This window comes from Cladophialophora immunda (genome assembly GCF_000835495.1).
Source record: "Cladophialophora immunda strain CBS 83496 unplaced genomic scaffold supercont1.1, whole genome shotgun sequence".
In the NCBI taxonomy this organism is placed as follows: Eukaryota; Fungi; Ascomycota; class Eurotiomycetes; order Chaetothyriales; family Herpotrichiellaceae; genus Cladophialophora; species Cladophialophora immunda.
Genome location: NW_015622541.1, coordinates 2,607,346 through 2,632,096, shown reverse-complemented (window position 1 = coordinate 2,632,096; position 24,751 = coordinate 2,607,346). Strand labels below are relative to the sequence as shown.

Below are 24,751 nucleotides of genomic sequence, written 5' to 3'. Positions count from 1 at the left end.
ACAGCCTCGGACGAGGCTGGGACTCTTCGTCCGAATCGACCGCTGCAGGTCGTAGATACGATCACAAGGGGGAAGCGGTGGGATTTCAAGGTCATCATTTCTAGCCAGCTCTATAACCAGCTCTCTGGATATCTGTTACAATGCATGCATGAGCCCACCGTGGCGCCATCGCTATGCTGGAATTCATGAAATCTGGCACCAAGCACCAAGCACCCAGCCATTCCAAGCTCATCCATCCTCCTGGTGCTGCTGAGCCAAGTGTTCATTGTTCAATCGTCACCGACCTTAAAGGAAATATTCATTCCGTCCCCCTCTTGATGGTGGAACATGTCGTAGCTCATCTTTGACGGCGCTGAAAAGCTTGAATGTCGGATTCATGTCTTCGCCAATGTCACATACCGATGCCAGGTTTCCGCATCTGTAGCAGTAATTCGGTGCACTCCATACTGTCACCACGTCTTGACTCTTGAAGTGATATTTGTAGCCTTCATTGACCAACTGATGTGCTCGTGCAATCAGGTTGAGGCCGTTGACATGGCAGAATTCCTGACTGACTCGGTCTCCAAAAAGCCAGCCTGCTCCTCGAGGCGATACTGCCCAAGTTTCAACGTCCTCGGGATCTGACCATACGAGATCACAGAAAGCGCCTTCATGTGGGATTTCTTGTGCTCGTGCAACAACTCGCACTTGATCGAGCGTTCTGATTTCTGGGGAGAGGCCACCGTGGACACACAGGACTTTGCCATCTACTATGGCTCCTAGTGTCATGAAGTCGAACACTTGACAGCAGGCCTTCCAGACTGAAGTGTTTCCATATTTCTGCACGCATTCCTCGTAGAAGCCGTATACTTGTGTGATTTGGCGAGATTCGTGATTTCCTCTGACCAGTGTGATTTTATCGGGGTATTTCGCTTTGAGGCATAGTAGAAGTGTGAGTGTTTCGAGGGAGAAGTATCCGCGATCGACGTAGTCTCCAAGGAAGATGAAATTTGCGTTTTGTTTGCGTGAGATGACATTTCCCGACTCTGATCTTTCGTCTTCGATCTCTGAGTGCTGTGATGAAGGTATTTCTTCGGCATCGCTGATCTCACTGCTCTTTTCGCTTGGTGTATCAGGATGTTCTGATCCCCCGAGTTTCAGCTTCTTCTTCAATTTCGGGTCTGTGATGGTAGAAGGGGGTTCAATGTCTGCGGAAGTGATGATGTTTGCGGGTGTGACGGGTGTTTCGGGCGCCGATTCGTTGGGCATGCCACCTGCGACTCGGAAAAGTTCGAGTAAATCGTAGAATTGACCATGAATATCGCCGCAGATCGTGACTGGGGTAGACACGGGCTGGATATTTGACTCTGATGATTCGGTCAGTTGTACCTCACGAGACTATAGCGTTGGATGACAAACCCTCCATCATGTACTCCTTGACGATTTCGCAGAGCTGCTTCATGTGGTATTCTGAGAGGTATTTGCAGTTTTTTGCTGCTTCGAGCCATTCGTCGGGTCCTGCCGATCGCTTGAGGTGTGCTGGCCCTGGGACTGGGACCTTAACTGCGCCCATGGCGCTGGTGAGAGAGAGGTGAGTTGGCTTGGATCCGCCCGTCTGTACGTCGATTCAGTGCCCAACTGGCTGGTTGGGGCTCTTGGGAGGTATCCGGGGGCAGGGGGAGTCCGGAGAGCCTTGACGAGGTCGACGTAGTTAAATACCTTCGGCTTTGGCAGGCCGAAGAAGGCGCGGCGGTCGTTCTCGTTGACTTGGCGAGAACGCCGGCGGAGAGAGGGGGAGGGAGGGGGCGAAGAAGAGGGCGAACCCTCAAGAGTGTCTTCTTCGAAGACGGGGAATGCTTCTGGAGCGTCCGCCGTCTCTATGACGGCGTTGGAGGCGTCCAAATTGCGGCCTGTGGTGGTGGAGGTGGAGGAGGGAGTTGTTGGCGACGTGGTCGCCGTGGGAGACATCGCGGCACGTGAGCAAATGGTTCCCGGCAAAAAGTAAATCCGTCCCGAAAACGGTGGGAGTGCCGATATTTATGGACAGCGAACGCCCCCTCCTATCGCTCTGTATTCACTATTGACATGTCACTTATTCACTGGCGGTCACATGGAATCTATACTGATATTGTCTGTCAGTGAATAGGACAGCTCCCGTGACTCATTCGTAGCCTGATAGGCTCAGATCACGGTCTCTCATTGTTTTCTCACTTTCGACTCGGAGTTTTGCAACAATGTCAGGTCACTCTAAGAGTCGCGCAGCAGCAGGTGTCTTGCCTGTGAATGCTACGAACAGGAAAAATGCAGCCACTCAGTCCGCATCAAAATCATCCCCAAGAACGCCAGCACCGAGGCTGAGGCTGATCGTCCGACGCTTGCCTCCGGGACTGACAGAGGCTGAATTCTGGGCCACTCTAGGCGACGACTGGAAAGTCGGCAATGGCAAGGTTGAGTGGGCAGCTTACAAGGACGGGAAAGTCTCCAAAGAGTATTGCTCTTTGCCCCAAAAAAAGAATCTGATGCCTAACTGACCGGACATAGTCCTGCAAAACCCTCGCGACCAGCCAGAGCTTATCTCAAAGTCAAGGAACAGTCACTTTTGGATTTGTTGTCTAAGGCGGTCAAGGAATCATCGTTTCAGGATGCCAAAAACACTAGCAAGGATCCCTGTCTCCTGGGACCTCCGTCTCTCGAGTTTGCACCGTACAACAAGATGCCTGTTCCTCGCGTTCGACATGACGGTAGACAAGGTACCATCGATCAGGACCAAGAGTTCATCGACTTCTTGCAGAGTCTCACTGAGCCAATTAACAAACCGGCATCGAATGGAGCTGACGCTGCAGATGCCAAAGCTGATGCGATTACTATCACCCCACTGGTCCAATACATCAAAGAGAAGAAAGCTAACAAGGCCAAAGAAGCTGCCCAGGCCAAAGCAGCAAAGCGGGAAAGCAAGGAGGCGAAGCCCACTAAGAGTGAGCGCGCTCCGACAGTTATCATCAAGGGCAAGAATACCCCGAACGCGACAGAGAAAGAAAAGGACCGAGCAGCGAAAGCAACCCAGGACGCGGTGAAGGCCGCTAACAAGTCAGCGGCCGCTATACAAGGAAAGCAGACAACCACGGCCAAAAGTGAGAGTAAACAGACATCGGTCAAGGAGACACGGCCACAATCTCCAGCGACCGCGGCAGCAGCCACAACATCAACATCAGCCACGACACCAGCGAAACGAGAGCGAAATCGAGAGCGGGACAGCGGCAGGGCTGCTGCTCGCATGCTGCAGCGAGATCTGGGACTGCTGGGGAGAGAAAATACCTCGCAGCGCACTACAAAGACTCCGACGTCGAGTGCAGCTGCAGCAGCCGACAGCGTGGCTTCATCGTCAACAGCAAAACCGTCAACCCCCACTACCGCTTCCAAATCCTCAGAACCCTCAGCAGAGCATTCGAAGCCGTCAGTCACAGCTGCAACCACCACGCCTGCGGCTCCTCCGACCGGTCCACGCGCTTCACGCGCTTCAAATACCACATCCACAAAGTCGGAACCATCTAGCACACCATCCGCGACTTCGGCTCGACCACAATCCATTCAACGTCAGTCCAAAAGCTCGTCTTCTCAACAGCCCACCGCGGGCGCGAAGTCTGCATTCCTCAAGCACGCAAATCAGTCTCAGGGTATCACGGAGGAGCTCCTTCAACAAGTCTTCAAGGAGTTCGGAGCAATCACCCGCTGCGAGATCGACAAGAAGAAGGGACTAGGCTACATCGACTTTCAAGAACCTGAGGCGTTAAAGAAAGCCATGGCAGCGAGCCCGGTCAAAGTTGGGCAGGGCCAGGTTGTCGTGTTGGAGAACAAGTCCCATCACGTTCAACATGGGAAGCGCGCCGGGGGCGGTCAAAACCAAGCAAATTCTGGGCAGGGAAAAGCAGGGACTGCATCCCCTGCTACGGTCCCAACGACTGCAAACTCGCCCAAACCCGCTGCAGCACAGTCCACCGCCGCCTCGCAGATGCCCACTGCTGAGACTCCAGCGGCTGGAACCGGCACAGCTACGTCTGTCCCTGCCTCCCCAGCAACACCAACTTCAGCAACTCCACCTACTGCGCCCCGAGGAAACGCTAGAGGCGGCGGAAGCGGCGGTCGCACAGGTGGACGTGGGAACGGTGGGGGGAGGAAAGAGGGAGCCCGTGGTGGCGGTGGGTCGGGTCAAGGCCAGGGCGCGAGACAAGGGTATCGTGGTGGAAGAGGGAACTTTGGAGGTGGAAGACGTAGCGGCGGTGGTCAAGGAAATGCGAATGCGACAGCTGGCGCTACTGCTGAAGGAACTCCTAGCGCTTCATCGAACCCTGCGGGCAAAGAGGATGCGAAGAAAGATTGAGCATGACGTGACGAACAATGTGTTGGGCGCGCGAGTGAGACTCGGTTAGGCACTCGGTCACTAAGCCGCTTCCCCCTGAGCCACGATCAGGAAAGAGATCACGGCAACGGTTGTCCGCGATTCGACAGCCAGGGATACACGCCGATCCTTCTTGAGCACAGGATGTGAGACACAGTGGCAAGCATACCCCGACAAAGCCCGGAAGAGACAAACGTCTATTATTATGGCACATATCCCCCAGCTTGCTGGCCGTTTGTCGACTGAATTGATGGACCCGCTGCGAGGCCAAAGCTATGACATCTCGCATCCATGCGCAACCGTAACTCTGATGTCGCCAGGCAAATGCCCGAGTCGTTCGAATGCTGATATGGACTCCCTGACACTTGCTCTCAACTTTTCTCCCACTAGGCATACCAGTCCGGAGGGTAGATTTCTCTATTTAGACAAGTACATATGTAACCTGATGCTTCTGCAAGAGATACTGTTGCTCGGCGCACGCGACGATTCATCGCCTCTTCCTCGTGGGCGGGGCGGGTTCAAATGCGTCGTCGTCGTCATCGTCATCGATCTGCTCGTAGCTTTGACTCCGACTCGCACCTATGCTCCTTCCATTCCCTAGAATGCTATTCTGTGACGTCGTGAAACTGAGGGTCGACTGTTTCTGCCTCGAAGCTGCAGCGCGGGCCGGTGGCTTCTTGGTCGCCGGCGTCGATGATGCGAAAGAGGTAGGCTTCGTCCTGGCTCCGCCTCGGGTTGTCGTGGTACTGGCTGCTGGTGTTGTGTTGCGCGCTCGCGTACTTGCGGTGGTGGTCTTGCTTTTTTCGGGAACGAACATGGCCTGAGAGTCGACTTCTTCGTCCTCATCTTGCATGATTACATCGTCGTGCTCTTCTTCACTCTCTTCATCGTCTGAGACCGCGCGTTTCCGCGCTCGTGAGGTAGTCGTCTTCGCGGCAGATTTCTTCGCTGCGGCCGTCGTTTTGCGAGTAGTGGTCGTCGCCGATGAACCGGCTCGACCACCTCTTCCTCTTCCCCTCCCTCTCGCTGCCGTTGTCACGGGAGCAGGTGTCCCATCCTCACCGTCTTCGTCTTCTTCCCCGTGTCTACTTTCTAAATCCTCCGAGCCAAGCAGTAACGCCTCAGGATTTTCCTCCCATGGTCCATCGGCGTCACTATCCCAACTGGCCGGCTGCGGTTTGTACCTTGTCTTATTCCTGGGCATCTTGAGCTCCCCCTTTACAAACATTTCTTCCATCTTTGCACGTTGTTCTTGGATCTGGATAGCCAGGTCTTCATCATTGTCGTCGGCGTCATTCGCGTCGGTTTGCAGTCTAACGAGGTGCTTAATTTGATCTGCGAGGGATTTGTTCACAAACAACTCCATCGCGTGTCTGTCATCCTTGTCCACGTATTGGCTCACGGCCTCGCCGAAACAATTTTGGGGGAGTATGGTTAAGGATTGGGCTTGAAGGAACTCTCGGACGAGGTTTTCAACCTTGATGGCTTCTAGACCTTGCACTCTGGCCATGATCTCCTTGTCCGCTTGGGCATCTCGAGCCACGCGAGCCGCTGCGTTCTTCTTCTTGACGTGAAACTGTACCACGTCGTTGGTGTTGGCTACCTTGTCGATGAACCTATTGGAAAAGCGTTGCGGATTCTCAATGTCGAACTTGCCGATGCCGTCCGCCGAGGTCGTTTCAACGCGCAGTCTGATCAAGGGCAAGGGGCATTCTTCCTGTTCCTCGTCTGGATACTGTCTTTCTTCTTGCGCCTCCAACCATTCTTCCTTGGCTTGCTCAATCAGTCCATCAACGATCTTGATCATATGTCGGGTTAGCTCCGCACGATGATCATCTTTTGATTTAGCGATCCTGACGGCGTCCTTGTCAGCAGCAAGGGCAATGTCTTTGTAGACAAACGGACGGACAGTTTTCAGCCGAATTGGTTCGCACGCCATTTCTCGATCGGTGATGGTAAGAATTGCAACCTTCTTGGGGACAGCCTCGCCTGGGATCAATGAGGTGGCGACAGAGGAGCCCGGTTGCATAACCTTGAAGTTCATCTCTGGATTGAGTCTGGGTTCGATGTCACACTCGTGTTCATGACCCCATATGACGAGATCCAGAAAATCTGGTAGGAAGTTCTCGGGCAGATACGATGTCTCTGTATGTGCATGATGGTTTTGATGGACGCATATCAGGTTGTACCAATCGCCCATCTGCTTACTTGGGCGGTGGAACTTGACCTTGCCGTCCCGGAATGTTCGATGAAGGCGCTCATCTCGAACGTTGGAGAGACCGTACAGAGCTAGTTTGGTGCGGCCTTTCTGTATCAAAACCGGCTTGACTACGATATTATCACTCTGAGGGGTCTTCCCGTAGTAGTTGACCAGTCCGGAAACCGCAAGCAGGTCTAGGGCCGAGTAGTGGCCTTCTCCGGTAGGGTCATCATGGTTACCGTGGATGGAGAAAACTGGGATCCCGACATTGATATTGGCGTCTTCGTAGTTGACATGGTCGAAGGTGGTGTCGAAATGTTCTGACTCGTCGGACAGCATTTCGAGTTCACAAGGCTTGTCACCCAGGCAGTTGAGTCTCAGGGACCGCATGACATTGTACATGGACTTTCGTGAGGGCTTGTTCTCGTGGAAGAGGTCACCGGCGAGAAGAACCATGTCAACGTCTCGATCTTTGGCCAGACACATGATCTCATGGAACGTCTTCCAGGAGTCGTCGCCTCGGATCGGGTCTCGTTCGTGGGCTCCGACATGGTTGTCGGTGGCAACAAGGATGGTAATTGTGTCTGCCATGGTGTCTACCTTTCAACGGAATGGAGAGAACATTGGAGTCTTGCCGTCTAGAAGGAGGCTGTGAAGAGTAGCTGTTTCGCGTGTCTCGAAGGGTCGAGAGGCTGTGGGGGAATTGGCGCGTTTGCTGCCTGTTCGTTGGAGTGAGAGGGATCAACAAATCACAACAATCCCTGGGCGAATCGAGGGCGAGACATATGTGAACCTGGGCTGGAAGGAAATGTTTCATTTGACTGCTATTCCATATAGAACAGGACACTGGTTGTGAAGCAGGGGGAGTTGGTGATGAAGAAGGATTGTGAGACGCGCCGATGAATTTGCGTCGCCACACGCAAGACGCACACGCAGCCGCAGCCCAAACCAAGACCTGTTTCTTCTCTACTGCCTGCGCCTCGCGACCGCAAAATCACAACCCACCCTCGGACACGCCTTGTACATCATGGCAGACCTCTTCTCTCCTGTTCGAACATAGTCCTCCTGTACTTTGATAGCCGATGCAAAAGATAGTTCTGGATCTACAGAGTTCTTCACCTTTGCCGCGTGGTTGGGCGGCCGACGGCGATCGATACATGACCCGAGCACGACGCAGCTTGACACTTCACATGCCACAGGAATCTGCCCGGGGCCAACTACGTTCGGCACGTTCACTGTCCCTGGTCGCACAGCCCTCCTGGTGACGCCCTGGTAGAGTGACAGTTGCTCGTTTCCACCCCCCTGTTTGCGCCGGCCCCTCCCGCTGGTGTTGCTGTCGGCCGAGGCGTCGGCGTCGGCGGATGCGGCGGTCCAGCTAGCAACACCTCCCCTTCAAAAGCGTCATCTCTTCCCAACGCGCCCCCCCGACGCCAAACTTCCAACGTCCTTCTCAGCGCCGACCTCTCATCCATATTTCCTCTGTCTCTCTACAGCCTAGCGTCTATGCGAGGATCCCATCGCTCACTATAATTCTACCAAGATGCCTAAGGGTCCAAAGTCCATCGCGGTGCTGTGCGCCGAGCTGGGCATGGACGGAGTTGCCGAGTCCAACCTCCGCAAAGATGCTCAATCTTACCTCAAAGCTCAGATCGATGACCTTCCCAACGCGCCCGATGCCGCAATCGAACCTGTCGCCTGGAATTTCCTCGAGTCCGGAGGCGGTAGCCGACATTTCTCGTGGGACGCTGCGCTTGTAAGCTCGCCGTTTGACGTGGATGTTTTCATCTAGACGGCGTTGGTTTGGGTCCAGGCTAACAAAGACGCGTAGAACTATCAATGGGAAGCTAGCGAGCATCGTCTAACCATTCTCCACTACTTGACCGAGATCATGAAAATGCAACGGTGGTATACCATTGATCGCCTCCATAAGCGTACCAACGGTGCCGTGAATTGTCCTGGCTGCTTGCTGCACTCTCCAAAACAGGGAACCCCGGAAACCGTCGATGGTGCCGGAACTGGTAACCACAATCACGTTGATGGAAGCGACTCCTCTGATGGTAAGCACGTCCCTTTTAGGGAGTCCCTATGTCATCGGCAGAACCTGTCGAACAGAAGGACAGCTGGCTGACTGCCGTGCCTCTTCACGTACCAGAATCCGATGCCGGAAGTATTCATCACGGTTCAGATAGAGATGCCGCCCTCCCACGCAGCGAAAGCAGAAAGCGTCACCGTGCTAGCCGTGACCGCTTCTCTGAGTCCGGTAAGAAGCGGCGCAAATCAGTAGGGCCACATGAAGAGACCGGCACAGACGGCACCTCGAGAGAAGAGATTCAGCCACAAACCGCGTCTACCTACACCACGGTCATCTCGAATGCTCGACCTTCAGCCAACTCAAACGCGCATGCGGGTTTCACACCAGTCAACCCGACAGTCGTTGTTGAAATACCGCGCCCGTCCAAGCCCGAAGCTCAATCCTCCACGCCGGCTTCTTCTCAAACGCTTACCCTCAAGGATTTCAACCTCTCGATGCGCTACCGGGGCAAGCAGTGGCACTTCAACAGCATTGCGCACAAAGCCAAGGTTCTCGAGCAAATCCTCTTGCAAGAGGAGAAGGACGTCGAATCCTATCCAATCTTGGCGTTCGCCAAAGGGGCCAAGAAAGCAGCATATGGAGGCGACGAAGATTCTGCCGGGGGCGACAGTGTCTTGAAAGACTACTTCCGCTTCTACTCGCATTTCATGAACGACCGATTCCCGGGCAATGAGAAGTTGTTGCTGGAAAACGGAGTAAGGCCGTCGGCGTAGTCTGCGGCGGGATTCAAACAATCTGGGCTCTTCCGGACGTTACTTGACATAGGCAAGAGCTCCTGGCCGGTGTTGGCACATCATTCAAGGAATAGCGCAGGTGTTGAGCGTGGGTCACGAGGAGATCATGGCTATTGGAAAAAGGCAGGGGGTGGAGATACATGTCTTTTCATGTCATACGTCTTGTCATTTTTGAGAGAGTGCTCTGGCTATATATTGAATAATCAGCTATTTCACCTATTTCCCGAGGCCGTAGCTCGACGGCATGATCCCCAGCTATCGGATTTGGCTGTGACGTTCCTCTAACCGTTTCAAGAGGAGCACATCGGACGGAGGCTTTACGCTTTCTTCAGCCCGCATTCCCTGCTCCAAACATCTCTCTTTCATTGGCACCGACTCACTAGAGTCTGTGGTGTCATGTCGATTATGGTTCGTCATCACACACTTCTCTGATTGCAGTTCAGATATTCAGTTCCAGATTCTAGATTCTACGTCACCGCGCCGAGACACCGGACTGAAGCATGTTCGTCTTCCCAGCCTCATCCCATCCAATAGTTGCAAGTGACACTAGCGACGACACAGTGAAGAACGAAAATCGATGGAGAACTGGGATCCAAACAGTGGAGTAACTGATGCAGCAGTGGGGTGGATGTTCCTCCTGGAGACGAACCCCAGTCGCATGACCTAGTCGACCATGGCAGACTTGCTCAAGGCGATTCCCGATCTCGACGTTCAGGAGTATTAAGTCTGCCGCTTTTGGACCAAGTCAACTATGGTAGAGGTACCCAACGAGCTCATGGCATCAAATCTTCCAAACACTCAAACACATGCCCGGCCGTGATGTCCTCATTCAAAGTGTAAGCTTCAGGGAGAGATGGATCGATGTCAATATAGACATTCCGTCCGGACCGTGACAGCCGGGCGGGCTCAAAGAAATATCATGAGATGGGTAATCCAGATTTCTTGTATCGAGGTAACGCAGTCGTCTGAGCCCCCGATCACTGCGAATGCGCATGTGATTATTTTGCAAAAAGATACTCAGGTTATGTTTGTCTGCCCCTTCCTGAAAACCTCAGCTACACTCAACTAGCCACCAGGAATTCGTTTGAAAACATGGCAACTGTGCTAACTTCTGTGACAGCCGCTCAACGGCTAGACTCCCGCGGTAAACCTACCGTCCAGGTCGACGTCGAGACCTCCGATGGGAAATTTCGCGCCATTGTGCCGTCGGGGGCGTCGAAGGGCGATTACGAAGCCGTCGAGCGACGAGACGGCGGGAAGGCGTTCGGAGGAAACGGCGTCCTCGAAGCGGTGCAGAATGTCAAGGAAGTCATTGGCCCCGCGCTCATCGCCAAAGGGTTTGACCTGAAGGCGGGCCTGAAAGAGATAGACAGCTTCATGATCGACCTGGACGGGTCCTCGGACAAGAGCAATTTGGGTGCCAATGCCATCCTCGGGGTCAGTCTGGCTTGTGCTAGGGCATGTGCGGCAGCAAATGTGAGTTGCAAAGGGATTGTTGTTGTTGTTGCCGTCTCTCACCGAGCAATGCACTGACGAATCTATGATCAAGGGGATCCCGTTGTACGAGTTTCTGGCGCGCGAAACTCAATCACGCCGGCAGGACTTCGTCCTTCCCGTACCGTTCTTGAACGTGCTCAATGGAGGGGTCCATTCCGGGAACCCGATGGCGTTTCAAGAATTCATGATTGCACCGGTGGGAGCCGCCTCCTTCGCCCAAGGCATCCAATGGGCGGCTGAGGTATATCAAGAGCTGAAGGCAATCATCACCAAGACGTTCGGCAAGGCTGCCATCGGCATTGGCGACGAAGGCGGTTTCGCGCCGCCCATCTCGAAGCCTCACGAAGCCTTGGATCTCATCACGGAGGCTATCAAAGCCGCCGGATACGAGGGACTTTTCAAAATCGGGATCGATCCCGCCTCGAGCGAGTTTTTCCACGACGGCCAATATGACTTGGGCTTTAAATCAAGCGAGCCTCAGAAACTGTCCAGGGCACAGCTGACAGACTTGTATCAGGGTCTGGTCGGGAAATATCCAATTGCGCTTTTGGAAGACCCCTTTGCCCAAGACGACTGGGACTCCTGGAGCGCCTTCAACCAGATCTGCAAGGTCAGCAACGTCGAACTGGTGGGCGACGATCTCCTGGCCACGAATATCCGGCGGATCGAAAAGGCCTCCCAGGCCGACGCCTGTAACTCTCTGCTCCTAAAGGTGAACCAGATCGGGACCGTGAGCGAGGCCATCGCCGCCGCAGAAAAGGCGTTCAAGCTCGGCTGGTCTGTCTTTGTGTCTCATCGCTCCGGGGAAACGACGGACGACTTCATAGCGGATCTGACGGTGGCGATTGGCTGCGGCCACTTGAAGTCTGGTGCGCCGTGTCGGGGCGAACGAGTGGCCAAATACAATCGCCTGATGGATATCGAAGAGGAGCTGGCGGCGAAGAAGATTGCCTCTTCATATGCCGGAGAGGCATTCAGGTATGCTCACGCCAATGCCGGAAGCTGAGTTTCCAACGCTATAGAGCCGGGATGATGGGTTAGAATGCCTTCGGCCGTCTTGATCATATTACACTTGTTGTGCTAGAACAGGGAACAGTGAGCCGCATAGGATCTATTGTCAACCCCGTGTCATTTCCTGCCCCTGTGTCTCCAGACGCGCCCTCGATTCAAGTTCTTTCTCCCGTGCCCGTACCCGTACCTCCTCATACCTGGCCCGACTACTTACTTTGCTTTTTCCTGTCTGTTTCTCAGTTTCGTTTGGATTTCCCGGCCCAGTCCCTTACGACGTCTCACCGTCTTTTCCAATCGCGTTATTATCATATCGTAAGTCTCCAGCAATTCGCTAGCCTTCGAAAGGATGCTATCATTCATATTTGAGGCCTCATACCATTTCGCTCTCACCTTGCTCAGGTTTTCTTTCATCCTTGCCGTTTGCAACTCCAGTTCTTGTTGCACCTCTGCCATCGCTAGCTCGTCCGCTTTGCCCATTGCCAGATCTTCCGTACGGGTGTTCAACTCTTCCTGCAAAGCGAGTCGCACCTCGTTGGATTCCTCCAAGTCCTCGATCAGTGCGGAACTCTCGTCCAAAATATGTGAAAGGTTCGGATCAATCTCCTTCACCAGCTCTTGTATGTCCGCTGCTAATCTCAACATCAGCATGTGCCTCTCCTTGGCTCCCGTCCATATCTCTTTCGAGATTCCCATCTTCTCAGACGGCACTTGAGCACGAGGATGACCCCAGAGCGTCTTTGCAGCCTTCCAAATACACTCGTGAAGCCTCTCACAGTGACTCCACTGGCTTTTCCCGAACTTGCCGGTGTATTCCACGGTGTCGACAAACTCTTTTAGAATCTCTTTGCATACGCCCTCGGTATCGTCATCTCCATCCTTGTCAAAAATGAAATCCACCAAGTACGTCTTGTTGCTGCACAACTCTGGATCTAGCGCCAGCGACAATCTATGTTCGTCAAGATCCCATTCAACCGCTGCAAACATTTGTCCGCCTTCTTCAGAACATTCTCTGCATGAGGTGAGATCTTTCCGGCTCGTCTGACAGCACAAGAGGTTTGCATTTTGACCCTACCGGAATGTGCAGAAAGGATCGGTGGCGTTTTCAATTATTTCTCCCAGGCACCTGCGCATGCATTCACTTAGAGATGCTTCCTCGAAAGGGCCCTCCTATCTTCTCGATTAGCAGCCGCGACCCAGCCCTTCAAGGCACGACTTAATGGCAGGCCTTACCGTAACCCAGATGCCTTGTTTGGCATCCCCCTTGAAGCTTTGGAATCCCGACGCAAGGCCTCTTGAATTCGCCTTCCATGAAAAAAGCCGATGATCATTCTTGACGAGGCCACTCCCTGGTGATCCTGCGGAAACGCCTTTCAAACTTGAATCGATCAAGACACTAGTCCCTGGGCACAATGCCACGCGATGCTTGCCAATGTCAATGTAGCGAAAATCGTACACGTCCGGATGTCTCTCTTTGAGGCAGTTGACCACCTGGCCAGCAAATGAGGTGCATCGACCGGGCAAGGACGACAGGTCTTCGAAATCCGACGGATCATGGTCCATGATTCGCTCCCACTGATCCTGCAGGAGCCTTGGGTTGCCCACATACTGCTCATAGGTGATCCCGGCCCTCCGAATCAGAAAATCAAGCATTTGGAAAGTTCCGAATGGCGTGTCGTTGTATTTTTCAACCCAGCAAGCTTGGGCCAAGGAGGCCGCTTCAGAGCTCTGTGCCGTGGACATCGTCCCCCGAGCGAAGGATCGCGAAGGTTACTGACAGACAGGCCGGATTCCAAGAAGCGCCCGGAGTTGGTAGAGACACGGGGAAATCGCAACAAGTTTCTCGAACCACTGTCGAGTATACAAGTATTCAAGTGCTGAAGATGCTTAGACGGGGCTGGAAAAAGAGGCGCGTGGCCAGCGATGCTTGGGGGGAGCCCGGCCCCATTTGCCGCCCACGGGCCTGATGATCGTTTCTTGTGATGAACAGCAGATGGTAGGCGAGCAGGCGGCTCGGCAGCACCCTAATCACTCACCTACTGCTTGTTACTGCTCGTACTTCGGAATGGCGGCTGGAAAGGGACGAACCGATGTTCTCATATCCACCAATGTCCCCGCGTTACAAATACTCTGCCCCTCATCCTCCTGGTTTTGCGACGCTCCCTGCATCCTCCTCGATCCGTCCAGCAGCTTCTAATCGACAGTCCTGAAGAGCTGTATTGGACCCCTGTATTTACCAAACACCTTCCTCCGGTCAGTTGAAACAAAAGCAACACCTCTCCCGCCCTCTACAATGTCTTCCCAAAACCAGCCTTGGAAAGCGAACTGGCCGAACAACGTCGACAAGCGCGCCAGCGAAGAGTCGAGACACGATCCGTCGTGCTTCTCAAAGAGCTTGGGCGGTGGAAAAGGCGCGCAGCCGCTACAGGATGCTTCCGCTGACGGGACCAAAGTGCTGCGGTTGGACACGATCGAGGCATTTGTCAAGATGCTCGAGGCTCGCGGGACTAGCTAGCAACGAGGATATTTTACGCGGCTGATTGACATGGCTCATTCTGTGCTCAGGCCGCCACCCCCGCGGACTCGAGCTGATGCCGCGACATTGCTGCAACAACGTGAAGCATGGAGATCACCATTCCGGCGAGGTGGGCTCTACTGACGAGAGACACACGTTGGCTGGGAAAGAGTTCACGCTGGAGATCCACGACACCGAGCATTGACACAGCGCAATTGAATATCAAATCTTTGTTCCCTTGGATGTAGCAAAAACCATCCCGCGTGCCGTCCAAATTGAAATTCAAACCCCGAGATCAGTAGACCACAAGGACCCGAAATTCAATGCTCTCGCGCGGAGCACCATCGGTCGGTGCGCGGGGGTCTAGAAACGACGCATGTGGCACTATCCAGACGCCCACGTCATCAATCTAGTGATTTCCAAAGCCATCCCAGGTCGTGGAAGAAAGTGTGCAATACGTACCTTCTCCAGGCACGACCGAATCCGCCGCTTTGAAGATCAGCAGCTCGTGCGCCTGCTGGTTACTCAGATAGTGCCAGCGCTGCGCCGGGTCGTAGAGGACATGCTGCGACTCCAGGGACTGTTGGGCGTGGACCTCGTCCAGCGCGACCAGATGCTCGGGTTGCAGGGACTGCAGGTCGCACAGGGCGAGGGGCCAGTCGCGGAGGGGGCCCCGGAGAGGCTTCCAAACACTAGGCGGAATGGCGGTCAGATCGACAGACAGCCTGCAACGAGTGGGCACAGCAGGAGTCGGCGGGCGGGGGGCATCATCACTACTTCAGCATCTGAAAGCGACGGTCCTTGACCAGGGAGGCCTTCTCTCCCGGGACCAGCTGGTCCACCAATTTGTGCACGTAGCCGGGCGTGTAGTCTTTCTTGCTTCAATCAGGTTCCGAACCCCTTTCATGTCGTTGAACCATGACCCCTTTTCTCACCTGTGTGTGCGATTGGGATGGGTTGTCCATACCCTTGATGTGTGGCACCGGCATCGCTCGGACGTTTTCTCAACTTGGGTTTTGTTGTTGTCAGCGGGGGCGTCAGTCACTCACGCCATCCCGTCGGCGAACACAGAAGGAAAACCACTTTGTACGCACCACACACTCGTGGATGAAGACCGCACGGGCGCCCAGAGTCTCGAGCAGCAAGTGGCGCAGCTCCGCGGCGTAGACGTCCCGGAGCGCCTTTTCGTCCCGGATGTTCTCGTAGCGGAGGGCACTGGCCAGCGAGGCGACGATGAAGCCGTGCCGGTCCAGGTCCAGGGCCTCGAGGGACGGTCGCATGTCACGAACCGGGATGTTGGGCACCGTGTGCACCTCGTAGTTGGACGTCGGGGACTCGTCCGTGGGGATGTAGAGCAGTTCGTAGGGTTTTTCGTCCGACGGCCACGACCCGGGTTTGATGAAGACCATTGAGGCCGTGGTGTCCCATCCTCCGTCATTCGTCACCATGGCTCTGGGAAGTTACTGATAACAAAGAAAAAACCCCCAGGGGAGGCTCTTAATCCCGTGTGCGCGCCAACCTTGCAACAGACTGCAAACCACGGCTTTTCATCGCCCTGTATCCGAAATGGTGACTACTACAGCGCTCTCCTGGGGGTTTGCGGCGATTGAGGCGCCCTGCTGCCTGCTCGCTTGCATGACGCTAACAACATCACTGGTCAGGCTCGCAGGTCTTCTGGACGGACTGTACCAGACTTTGCTCGGCTGTCGCCCCCAACGCGCGGTGATGGGTGGGGGGTTTTTTGGGGGCTCTCGATACACACGATACACACGCAGGCCTTGCTGTCCATCTTCTCATGTGCAGTTTGTCTTGGCGTGCTCTTTGCGTGCACGGGCCACAACGACATCGCCATGTCGTTATGTCTTGGCACTCCTCAACTTCGGCGTGGCATCGTCTCATATCTCCTAGGCTGCGGGTTGATTCCCAAGAATCTGGTGGCCCCAGGCAAAATTCACCTTGACTGCTTTCGGCCACGACGACCAAACAGCGATATCCCTTTCACCACATCGGCCCAGAAGCAACACAGCAGGGCAAACACAAACACCGGAACAGAAGTCACGGCCCAGATCCACAGACTCAAGTCGGGGCCCAGTTCGCGGAAATTCATCCCGAAAAAGGACGTGGTGAACGAGAGCGGCAAAAACAAGAAGGCAAGCAGGCTGAGCCGGGTTACGCTTCGGGCCTGCTCCGTCGCCTTGCGCGACTCGGCAAGCATGTTGCTGGTCCTGATCTCGTCGATGCGTTCGTTGTAGCGCTGTGAGAGTTCCTGGGCTTTCCGGAGCAAGCCGTGGAAATCTCGGAGAAGCATCGAGGCAGCTGCCTCCGTTCGCTGGACCTCGCTTTCGTGTGCTGCGAGGAGGTGTTCGGGGCCTTGTTCAGGACCTGCCGGGGGGCTTTGCCTGTTCGGTGGTCTTGGGCGCTTCGGTCGAATCCAATGGGGGTCCCATCTGTTCTGAATGCAGTCGATTGTGCGCTGAAGCTGGGAAGCGTGGTCTCGAACGATCATGTTATGGTACCTCAAGTTGGTGAGTTCCTTTTCCAGCTGGCTTATGGTACTGTATCTTCGAGTGTTCGACAGGTATTTCGCGTTCAGCATGTTGAGGAATTGATTCTCGGCACTTGCCACAAAGGCAAATACATCATGCAGAGCATAGAATGCGTCGACACGCATCGTTGGAGCGTGGAGGTAGTATCCGTATTGCTCGCCGGACAAGAGAGAGGTGCTTTGGGAAAAGGGCCGTCGTTGTGCTGTGACGGGCGGATTCTCGCCTTCGTCGGCACCTTGAAAGCAGACTCTGGGTTCCTTCATGATGACCGGGCTGAAAATCTCCTCCACCCTGCTGCATTGATGTAGACTGCTATCCCACGCCCCAACCCAGCCTTCGTCGAGATCGCGGCCACTGTCGATGAGGATTAGAGCTAGTTGCAAGTCAGTCACTGAAGCCTGGCGAACCAGACAGACTCACCCAGCCACCCTTCCCCCCTTTTGATAATTGAGATGTGCACGTCTTGTTCAATCGAGAAATTCTGCTCGTCGTGGATGGAAACCTTTCGGACAATTGATTGTCCCACCGGGCCCAGGACACTGCCGCTCATGCGAGTCGGCTCCAGCACCGAGGAACCACCATGCACGGATTGCGCATGGCCGACGGTTCGGTGCCCGATCGACGTGACGGTCAGCTTTGCAATGTTGCAGGCCGCAGATGCCAACGCCGGAAGATCAAACGTTGCGTGTCCGGAGGTCAAGGGTAAGTGCTGCCAGAAAAGCTCTGGATCTACTCGGTAGCGCGCCCCGATCGCATTGACCCATTCTGGCGACGGCAAGCCTCGTAGGAACACCAATTGACCACAGTGATCTGCCGGCAAGGGATGATTGTGGAAATCCTGGAGCCCCGTGAGGCTGTTGAAGCGCGTAATGCGACGCCCGGCCGGCGTCAAGTCGTGGATGATGAGAATGTCGTGCTCACGCGAGAGCCCAGGGGCTTGGCCCGCTCCCGCCGACGCGCGCGAGTTTTTGTTTCTCAGGAATAATGCCAACGAGCGGTAATTTGTGCCCGTAAACAGATGATGTTCTTTGGACCGAAGGGAGTGCCGGTGCACGGCTGCAGCGTAGTCTCGAGGAGCATGTCTGTTTGGGTCTGGCGGATTTCTCGAGCCAGGCGCCGAAGGGGGCTGCAGGTTTGCCATGGTCGTTTCCTCGCAATGCTGTTTAATACATTGTCGGATGTTCGCACTCGAGTGAAGAGTGAGAATCGGAGTCTGGCACGGTTACAAGAGCGCAGTCGAAGTGTTCCTTTTTGCAAGATTTGCCATGACCACGAGAAGAGCTGTGCTCAGCCACGCTGCGGGCAGCCGCTTGAGGCTCAGCCTCCTGATCGCGCGAACCACGTTTACATACGGTTCTACGGTTTGCTGCCTTGTCCCAAAGTGCGAAGACCATTCAGAGCCTGGATCCTGTGGGTGGCCCCGGGCCAAATTCCAAGTTCTGCTGGATCTTAAAATGCTCCGACTTTGGGCAATCGATTCCTTTACTTGTGCCAGTGGGGAACAAGCGAGTCCAGGTCGCTTTCGTTGAACACTCGCCCAGAATTGGTGCACAGCTTCTGCAACCACATGTTGCCAGTGCTTCGTGCATGAGTGGCCTCGTCCACGGACCCAAGGGCCAACTCGAGATGGGCGAGTGCAAATGCGGCTTTGGCCGTTCTGGCGGCAAGATCTGGTCTCTTGCTGTATACATCGACAGACTTCTTGAGCATTGCGCTGGAACACTCAGTTACTGCCCGGGTCCGAAAGCTAGAGTCCTACTCACCATGCTTCCTCACTTTGGCCAATTGCTCTGTACGCTTTCGCAATGCTGTAGTATAGGCCTGCGACTCGGAAATGAGTTGCACCAACGGTCTCGTGGAATTGAGCCAAAGCTTTGAAGAAGATATCAAGGCCCTCGGCGAACTGGCCCTGAGCGCATCGGGTAATCCCTAAAGCATGGAGAGCAACTCCAGCCCTTTATTTGTGAGCGTAGGAATCTAAAACGATGAAGTTTGGCTCACTTGAACGACTCACGGTCCAAGTTTCCAAAAGCAGCTTCCCTATACCGCAAATAATCTTCGAGGACCTGTGATGCTTCATCAAGGCGTCCAAGATTGCACAGCGCCTGGCCCTTGTTGATGGTGGGCCATTCGGGATATTCGCTGCTCGAAGTCGCGGCATATGTCGCTATGGCCAGGTCGGCCTGCAGAATAGCGTTCTCAAACTGCCCTGCCGCGAGATAGGCCACGCAGAGCTCATTATATGCTTGCAGAAGCCGCCATTGGTCCTCGTTGCGAAGATCACAATTTTCGAATATTTCAATGCAGGACCTGGCGTGTTTGATGGCCATGGCAGCATCATGCAGGACGAAAGACATCTCAGCCAAGCAGAACTCATTATCTCCACGTGTAATGGCTGTTGTCTCTGGGGCAATGTTACAGATCTTTCGGCAGGCTTCGAAATGAAGTCTTGCTTCCGCAATGTTGCTCCGCTCAAAGTGGTACCTGCTTGTCTCAGCGACTTGAAGTGATCGAGCAGAGCAAACTCACCAGCCTGCGTCCATGAGCAAGCGTGCTAGCTTCGGCTGTATGCCTTCCACACGTTGGAATTTGTCATCTGTATCGCAGAGACGACCCATACTGGCCACGTGGCTGACGAGCCGCTCACAACAAGGCCATCTTTTCATATCATAGTCGAATTCGCCAAATGGCCACGAGTGGTGCAGGAGTTCAACCACGGCTTTGAAATTTGCTTGAAGTGCGGTTTCGTTCAGCCGCGCGCAAGTGGCATCTTGCAAGATTCGATGAATCGTGATTTCTTGCCGCTCTTTGTCACGTTTGATGAGTGAGGATGTCAAAAGTTCAGTGCGAGAATCGATGAAGCTTTGAGTAGAGCTGGGGTAATGAGGGGGCAGGAGATTCTCTTGAACGCCTTGGCCGCAGCATAACAGCTCTTCTGAAATTCGATCTGGATCAAGGAAGGCAATCACACCGAGCAAGGCTGTAGCAGTGGCGCCGATGTCCTCAAATGCCCAAACGGTCCATAGCGTTTTGACTCCTGGTCCCGTCTCGAGGCTCACCTTGTGGAAGTCAGTCCGGAGTGCTTCTTGTTCATACAGCTCAGAGAACTCTGCTAGGGATAAATCGCGCCGAATGATTGTACCCGAGATCTGATTAATGGCGAGTGGCAGCCCAGACAACTTCCGCGCGATATCTTCAGACGTTTCGAGGTCCTTGCTCTGGTTGCGGCTGGTCAGGCGGCGTATTAAGCTGCCGGCCGTTTTCGTATCCAGCGGCTCGAGGTCAATTCCATCAGACACCGAGACGTGAGACCGAGACTTCGCAAGAGGATCTCGACTAGTAATTAGAATCGAACCATTGCCTGAAACTGGCCAGAAGTCGCGCAAAATAGCCAAGTTGTCAGCGTTGTCAAAGACCAGCAGCCACCTTGGCTCCGCTCTCCCATTTGACCCAGCCCTTTGCGTGGAATCGTACAGTTCATGTACTGGCTGTGACAGCCACCCTAGAACAAGGTCTTTGGTCACTGTTTGATTGGTAGCATTAGCGTCTGTTGTCAGACCAATTGCCCTGGATATATCCGAGAACGCTTGGGATAGTTTCGAGGCGTCGCTGGAATTCAAGAAAAAGATCGCATCGAACACGTTTCTGCTTTCAAACGCATAATGGGCAGCCACTTGTGTCTTTCCAACGCCCCCGATACCACAGAGCGCGAAGGTTCTAAGACCAGCGGACCTCGAGTGATGGTCGTTTGGTTGAGGGGGATGAAGTGCCTGCCTTATCTGCTGCAAGACATCTTCGCGTCCTACAAAGTCGGGGCTGGGACTGTGAGCTTGGATGAAGTGTATTGGAAGATTTAGTGTCGTCTTGCAGGTGGCAGAGCCATTTCTGAGCGGGACTACCTCGTAGCCCGAAACATCCGAAGATCCAGCGATTGCATCGGTGCTGTCATTATTGTTTTCAGGTTCTTGCGGAGGACAAGCTGATATCAGTTAGGCACAGAGGTAAACAGTGGGATTTTCGAAGGAAGATACTAATTTCATGGGCCTCGGATGCAGTAGCAGTCCAGGCCACAAGGCTAGGTGGGCCTATATTTCGTGGTCAGCAAGGAATGACAAGGTGGAGAGGCTGCTTACCTTGCCGGCTAGATGGGGCAGAGGTCCGCAAATAAGTATCCTGTGCAATCCTCAAGAATGCAGAAAGACGTTGGTATAGCTCTGTCCCGGGCAAGATTTTGCAAATTTCATTATGACTGGAGTCGGATTTGACCAGATACTCGTTTTTGGCTTGGGTCGCGCAAAACTCGCGGTCAACAAGCTTGAGGTGCGTCAAAGAGACGGACTCTAACGGAACTGCTTCGACCTACTATTTCTCGCTTCGAGTTTAAAAACGCAGAAGGCAGCTTTGTCGCTTTTCCTTCATAGACTGATAGCACCGGGACTTCCGGGACGACTTCATCAAAAGATTGGCAGATTCGAGCAATGGTGGAGACGAGTGCGATGCTAGACCCTATAACGCTCTTTGGAAGTCTCGTGCTGGATCGCAGAAGCAACGGAAGCTTTGACCAGAGTTGCGAATTTTCAAAGGTCGGATGCGGCGCCCCAAGGAACACGATCCCCGCGAGCCGTGCAATGATGTCCTCAAAGGTGCGCCGATAAAATTGACTGCAGAGGACTGCAACAACCTCTCAAGAGTCAGCAATGCCATGGCTAGCTTTGTATGTTGTGGCGCACTCGTTTGACCACCAGACCTCCCACGCCATGACCTACAAAGAAAAGCGGCCGCGGCAGTCCCTGGTCGAAATCAGCACGTACAAGATGAGTAGCGAGCCCCCTTACAGAGGAACCGCTGACTTCGCCCAGGACCACTTCCAATAAGGAGTCCCCGCAATGAACGATTTGGTCCCATGAGAAATTATCGCCGCTCCCGCGACTGTAGCGGAACTCGAGAACAATGGGATGAGCCAATACTCCAGGCAAAAGGGACCGCAGCCATGAAGAGGAACCTTCTGCCCACGAAGTTGCGCTGTGGGGGTTTCCAATATCAGGAACAATGATCACCCTGTCCACAGCATTTAGCTTGAGTCGGAATGATGGAATTTCGATTGCCCTACGTGGCCTGGGGACCCTGATCGGACTGTGCGTCGCTGGGAAATAGCGGGGTGAGGGCTGCCTGAGGGTCAATGATGGAAACCATGATTGATATATGCAAGTGATTCTCATCACCAAAATCATCGAGAAGAATGGATGGCGATAACGACTAATCCCGGCTCGCACCCAACTTCATCAAAGGGAGATGTCAAGATATATATTTGTGCCCCGTGGGGAGAACCTATGCAGCCTCACCAGCCCGTACTTCAGTGGAAGGCTGAAGGCTGAAGGCTGAACGAGGCTCGAGCCGCCGAGCCGCCTGTTGCTTCGTATCCGCGCCTTGGCAATTGATCGCTCACCTTCTTGACTTGGACACCATTGTTGTTTTGTCACGCGCCCTACACAAGTGGCTCGGGAGAGCGCCAGCTGGTGCCAGGAGCCGAAGAGCTAGTGGATACGAGGTACGTGAGTGGGCAACTCGCCACCATATCTTTTCGGCGACAGCCTTGCGAGAGCTTGTCAATCACAGAAAGAAAGCTCTGCCCGACGCACGAGTAAATGCCCAAGCCTCAAAGTATCTCTCACCCACCGTACAGCCATGTCAACATCACAAGAGAGCACGGGATACGATGCTTGGTCCCTGCAAGACAGCTGGGCTTATGTTTTCACTCTCACACCATACACAACGTTTTGGATGATCGATTTCCTTCTGAAGAAGGCGAACCTTACGTATGAAGACTACGTTGAGAATCCCCAGGCTCTACGGGAATCTCGTATACACCACTTGATTGACGCGGAAATCGACTTCGAGGAATTATTGCGGCAGCCAGGTCGATGCACTTCATTCGCGATCCAGGTAGCCCGTGACATCAAGGCGGAGGCAGGCCATAAGGAACAGCATGACTTTCAATTTTATAATCTTGGTCGTCACCGTATAGCACGATGCACAAAAACCGGATTGCTCATCGATTCGGCTTCACCAAGTGGTATCAGTGTCTTGCGCGAGGATATGTTAGTCCAGGAAATCCAGGCGCGAGCGGCGAGATGGAGCTCTCGTCTCTCGTCCGGGCAACAACAACTCGACCCATGGGTCCCGGTAGGCTATCCCGCCTCTACTAACTCGAAGCTTCCAGAATATTTTCTGACCAAAGCAAGGGACCATCCCAAGAACCCCTGAGTCAGACTCAGTGTATGCGCATCTGCTTGCATGAGATTATATCGGAGGACAAAAACCCGTTCTGCTTATTTCGGTATGACTAGATCCTTTGTTTCATTATCTTCCGCAAATAGCACTGAGTGTATACTTGCCAAGCGGTTCATGGTAGGCGGAAATTGCGTAGTCTGAGATACGAGCCTCGGACATTAGCCTGCTTCTTGACCAGTGAGCAACATCGCATGTGGCTTGTGACTGATCCTCTGACCCAACGAGTCTAGTACCTCATCAGATGAAGCGGCTAATGTGTGACCACATGCAGACAGCTATCCATTGCTGCTGTCACAGAGCACTTTGGACTCGTGAGCTGGGAGCTTGAGGAACGGAAGCTAGAACTATTGAACACCCGAGGCAAGCGTGGAACTGCTGGCCAAGCGTTATACAACTTGAGGCACACAGAGGAGTTTGTTTGGGATGAGTACGGCGATGCCGAATCTGAGGCCGCATGTCGTCAAATCCTCAACCGCTTCATCGAGGGTGCCACAGTAAGTGGCAGTTTCGGAAAATATCAGTGGGAGACCTGCAAGGCCTTCCACGAGTCAATTTGGTCTGCTGCAAATAAAGTCTGGGGGACTCGGCCTCGTCATCGCACGAATTGGCTCGACGACGACAACCTCAACGCGTTTGAGCTGGAGCTAGACCACCAAGAAATGATTATGAAGGATATACGCGAATTCGAGGAGGAGCAGGAGGAGCGGCAAAGGAAGAACAATTTGTCCATCTTAAGAGCATTGGAGCGTAAGCAGGAGGAAGAGGAGAAGCAAATGGAGTACAATTCGTCGATCTTAAGATCATTGGAGACTGATGAGGAGGCGATGTCGATGGAGGAAAATCTGACTCGCTTAAGAGCCTTGCAGCGTGAGGAGGAGGAGAGACAATGGGAGTACAATTTTGCAATGGAGCGTGAGGATGAAGTTAAATGAGGTGTTCAACTTCAGCACAAACAGAACTGTCTTTGTCATCGTCGAGTTGGGGGAAATCTTCTCCTCTGGTATTCACTTGAACAGGACGAACGGCGAGACTCAAAAAGGGACCTAGGATATGTTGTCTCATGCTGAATGGATATCAATGCATGTAGCTAAATCATCGACTTTTGCTTTCTCCATCAACGCCTCAGACATACGGCTTTTTGTAAGCCAATAGGCGAAGGAGAATACTATATTTCATGACATCTTCAGGAGACGGAGGACTTTTGGAGATAGCGGAGGGAGAATATAGTGGCTCAAGTCATGCGAGAGGTGACGAACAGGGTCAGTGGAAATAAGGGTGGTGATGTCTTGTCCATATTTCCAATGCAATGTTTGAAGTGATCGTTTGAGGACTGTGCCACCAAGGGAGCGGAAATACACATCATTAGAATCCAGATCCTCAACCAACGCGGTGATTTCGTGACCAGGGGGGAATTGCCGTCTGGTCCGGGCGGAATAGACAAGCTCCTATATCACTGGTACGGGAAGCTCCGCGGGTCCAACTTACTTCAATAC

General features: G+C 53.8%; 9 protein-coding genes across 9 annotated transcripts; 4 read left to right on the top strand and 5 right to left on the bottom strand.

The window, feature by feature from the left end:
• Positions 1 to 78: 78 nt before the first annotated feature.
• PV07_00779 (serine/threonine-protein phosphatase) lies at positions 79 to 1,904 on the bottom strand. The gene is made up of 2 exons (XM_016387256.1): positions 1,399 to 1,904; positions 79 to 1,346 (listed from the first exon to the last, which is right to left on the bottom strand). Exons 1-2 carry the CDS (start codon positions 1,550 to 1,552, stop codon positions 286 to 288), a joined length of 1,215 nt encoding a protein of 404 aa, XP_016254184.1. The 5' UTR covers positions 1,553 to 1,904; the 3' UTR covers positions 79 to 285.
• Positions 1,905 to 2,068: 164 nt separating this feature from the next.
• Positions 2,069 to 4,854, top strand: PV07_00778 (uncharacterized protein). The gene is made up of 2 exons (XM_016387255.1): positions 2,069 to 2,467; positions 2,521 to 4,854. Exons 1-2 carry the CDS (start codon positions 2,214 to 2,216, stop codon positions 4,355 to 4,357), a joined length of 2,091 nt encoding a protein of 696 aa, XP_016254183.1. The 5' UTR covers positions 2,069 to 2,213; the 3' UTR covers positions 4,358 to 4,854.
• On the bottom strand, positions 4,557 to 7,434 carry PV07_00777 (DNA repair protein (mre11)). Its single transcript, XM_016387254.1, has one exon. It carries the CDS (start codon positions 7,164 to 7,166, stop codon positions 4,863 to 4,865), a length of 2,304 nt encoding a protein of 767 aa, XP_016254182.1. The 5' UTR covers positions 7,167 to 7,434; the 3' UTR covers positions 4,557 to 4,862.
• A 128-nt stretch (positions 7,435 to 7,562) lies between these two features.
• Positions 7,563 to 9,620, top strand: PV07_00776 (uncharacterized protein). The gene is made up of 3 exons (XM_016387253.1): positions 7,563 to 8,328; positions 8,404 to 8,632; positions 8,728 to 9,620. Exons 1-3 carry the CDS (start codon positions 8,116 to 8,118, stop codon positions 9,378 to 9,380), a joined length of 1,095 nt encoding a protein of 364 aa, XP_016254181.1. The 5' UTR covers positions 7,563 to 8,115; the 3' UTR covers positions 9,381 to 9,620.
• An 824-nt stretch (positions 9,621 to 10,444) lies between these two features.
• PV07_00775 (phosphopyruvate hydratase) lies at positions 10,445 to 12,063 on the top strand. The gene is made up of 2 exons (XM_016387252.1): positions 10,445 to 10,877; positions 10,951 to 12,063. The coding sequence occupies exons 1-2, from the start codon at positions 10,494 to 10,496 to the stop codon at positions 11,902 to 11,904; spliced, it is 1,338 nt and encodes a 445-aa protein (XP_016254180.1). The 5' UTR covers positions 10,445 to 10,493; the 3' UTR covers positions 11,905 to 12,063.
• On the bottom strand, positions 12,040 to 13,780 carry PV07_00774 (uncharacterized protein). The gene is made up of 2 exons (XM_016387251.1): positions 13,140 to 13,780; positions 12,040 to 13,076 (listed from the first exon to the last, which is right to left on the bottom strand). The coding sequence occupies exon 2, from the start codon at positions 12,891 to 12,893 to the stop codon at positions 12,120 to 12,122; it is 774 nt and encodes a 257-aa protein (XP_016254179.1). The 5' UTR covers positions 12,894 to 13,076; positions 13,140 to 13,780; the 3' UTR covers positions 12,040 to 12,119.
• Positions 13,781 to 14,716: 936 nt separating this feature from the next.
• PV07_00773 (uncharacterized protein) lies at positions 14,717 to 15,869 on the bottom strand (the record flags this gene model as incomplete). Its single annotated transcript, XM_016387250.1, has 5 exons — positions 14,717 to 14,805; positions 14,884 to 15,113; positions 15,199 to 15,292; positions 15,357 to 15,429; positions 15,516 to 15,869. 5 exons carry the CDS (start codon positions 15,867 to 15,869, stop codon positions 14,717 to 14,719), a joined length of 840 nt encoding a protein of 279 aa, XP_016254178.1.
• A 503-nt stretch (positions 15,870 to 16,372) lies between these two features.
• Positions 16,373 to 18,108, bottom strand: PV07_00772 (uncharacterized protein; the record flags this gene model as incomplete). The annotated part of the gene is made up of 2 exons (XM_016387249.1): positions 16,373 to 17,340; positions 17,388 to 18,108. 2 exons carry the CDS (start codon positions 18,106 to 18,108, stop codon positions 16,373 to 16,375), a joined length of 1,689 nt encoding a protein of 562 aa, XP_016254177.1.
• A 4,483-nt stretch (positions 18,109 to 22,591) lies between these two features.
• On the top strand, positions 22,592 to 24,190 carry PV07_00771 (uncharacterized protein; the record flags this gene model as incomplete). The annotated part of the gene is made up of 3 exons (XM_016387248.1): positions 22,592 to 23,150; positions 23,210 to 23,304; positions 23,530 to 24,190. The coding sequence occupies exons 1-3, from the start codon at positions 22,653 to 22,655 to the stop codon at positions 24,188 to 24,190; spliced, it is 1,254 nt and encodes a 417-aa protein (XP_016254176.1). The 5' UTR covers positions 22,592 to 22,652.
• Positions 24,191 to 24,751: the final 561 nt, after the last annotated feature.

What these genes read in the sequence shown, in the direction of transcription:
- PV07_00779 (XM_016387256.1), bottom strand. Translation starts at nt 1,552, where the DNA reads ATGGGCGCAGTTAAGGTCCCAGTCCCAGGGCCAGCACACCTCAAGCGA. An exon ending in CAAGGAGTACATGATGGAGG is followed by an intron (nt 1,347 to 1,398) that starts GTTTGTCATCCA and finishes CCGAATCATCAG; the next exon opens with AGTCAAATATCCAGCCCGTG.
- PV07_00778 (XM_016387255.1), top strand. Translation starts at nt 2,214, where the DNA reads ATGTCAGGTCACTCTAAGAGTCGCGCAGCAGCAGGTGTCTTGCCTGTG. An exon ending in GACGGGAAAGTCTCCAAAGA is followed by an intron (nt 2,468 to 2,520) that starts GTATTGCTCTTT and finishes GACCGGACATAG; the next exon opens with TCCTGCAAAACCCTCGCGAC.
- PV07_00777 (XM_016387254.1), bottom strand. Translation starts at nt 7,166, where the DNA reads ATGGCAGACACAATTACCATCCTTGTTGCCACCGACAACCATGTCGGA.
- PV07_00776 (XM_016387253.1), top strand. Translation starts at nt 8,116, where the DNA reads ATGCCTAAGGGTCCAAAGTCCATCGCGGTGCTGTGCGCCGAGCTGGGC. An exon ending in TCTCGTGGGACGCTGCGCTT is followed by an intron (nt 8,329 to 8,403) that starts GTAAGCTCGCCG and finishes AAAGACGCGTAG; the next exon opens with AACTATCAATGGGAAGCTAG. An exon ending in TGGAAGCGACTCCTCTGATG is followed by an intron (nt 8,633 to 8,727) that starts GTAAGCACGTCC and finishes TTCACGTACCAG; the next exon opens with AATCCGATGCCGGAAGTATT.
- PV07_00775 (XM_016387252.1), top strand. Translation starts at nt 10,494, where the DNA reads ATGGCAACTGTGCTAACTTCTGTGACAGCCGCTCAACGGCTAGACTCC. An exon ending in GGGCATGTGCGGCAGCAAAT is followed by an intron (nt 10,878 to 10,950) that starts GTGAGTTGCAAA and finishes TCTATGATCAAG; the next exon opens with GGGATCCCGTTGTACGAGTT.
- PV07_00774 (XM_016387251.1), bottom strand. Translation starts at nt 12,893, where the DNA reads ATGTTTGCAGCGGTTGAATGGGATCTTGACGAACATAGATTGTCGCTG.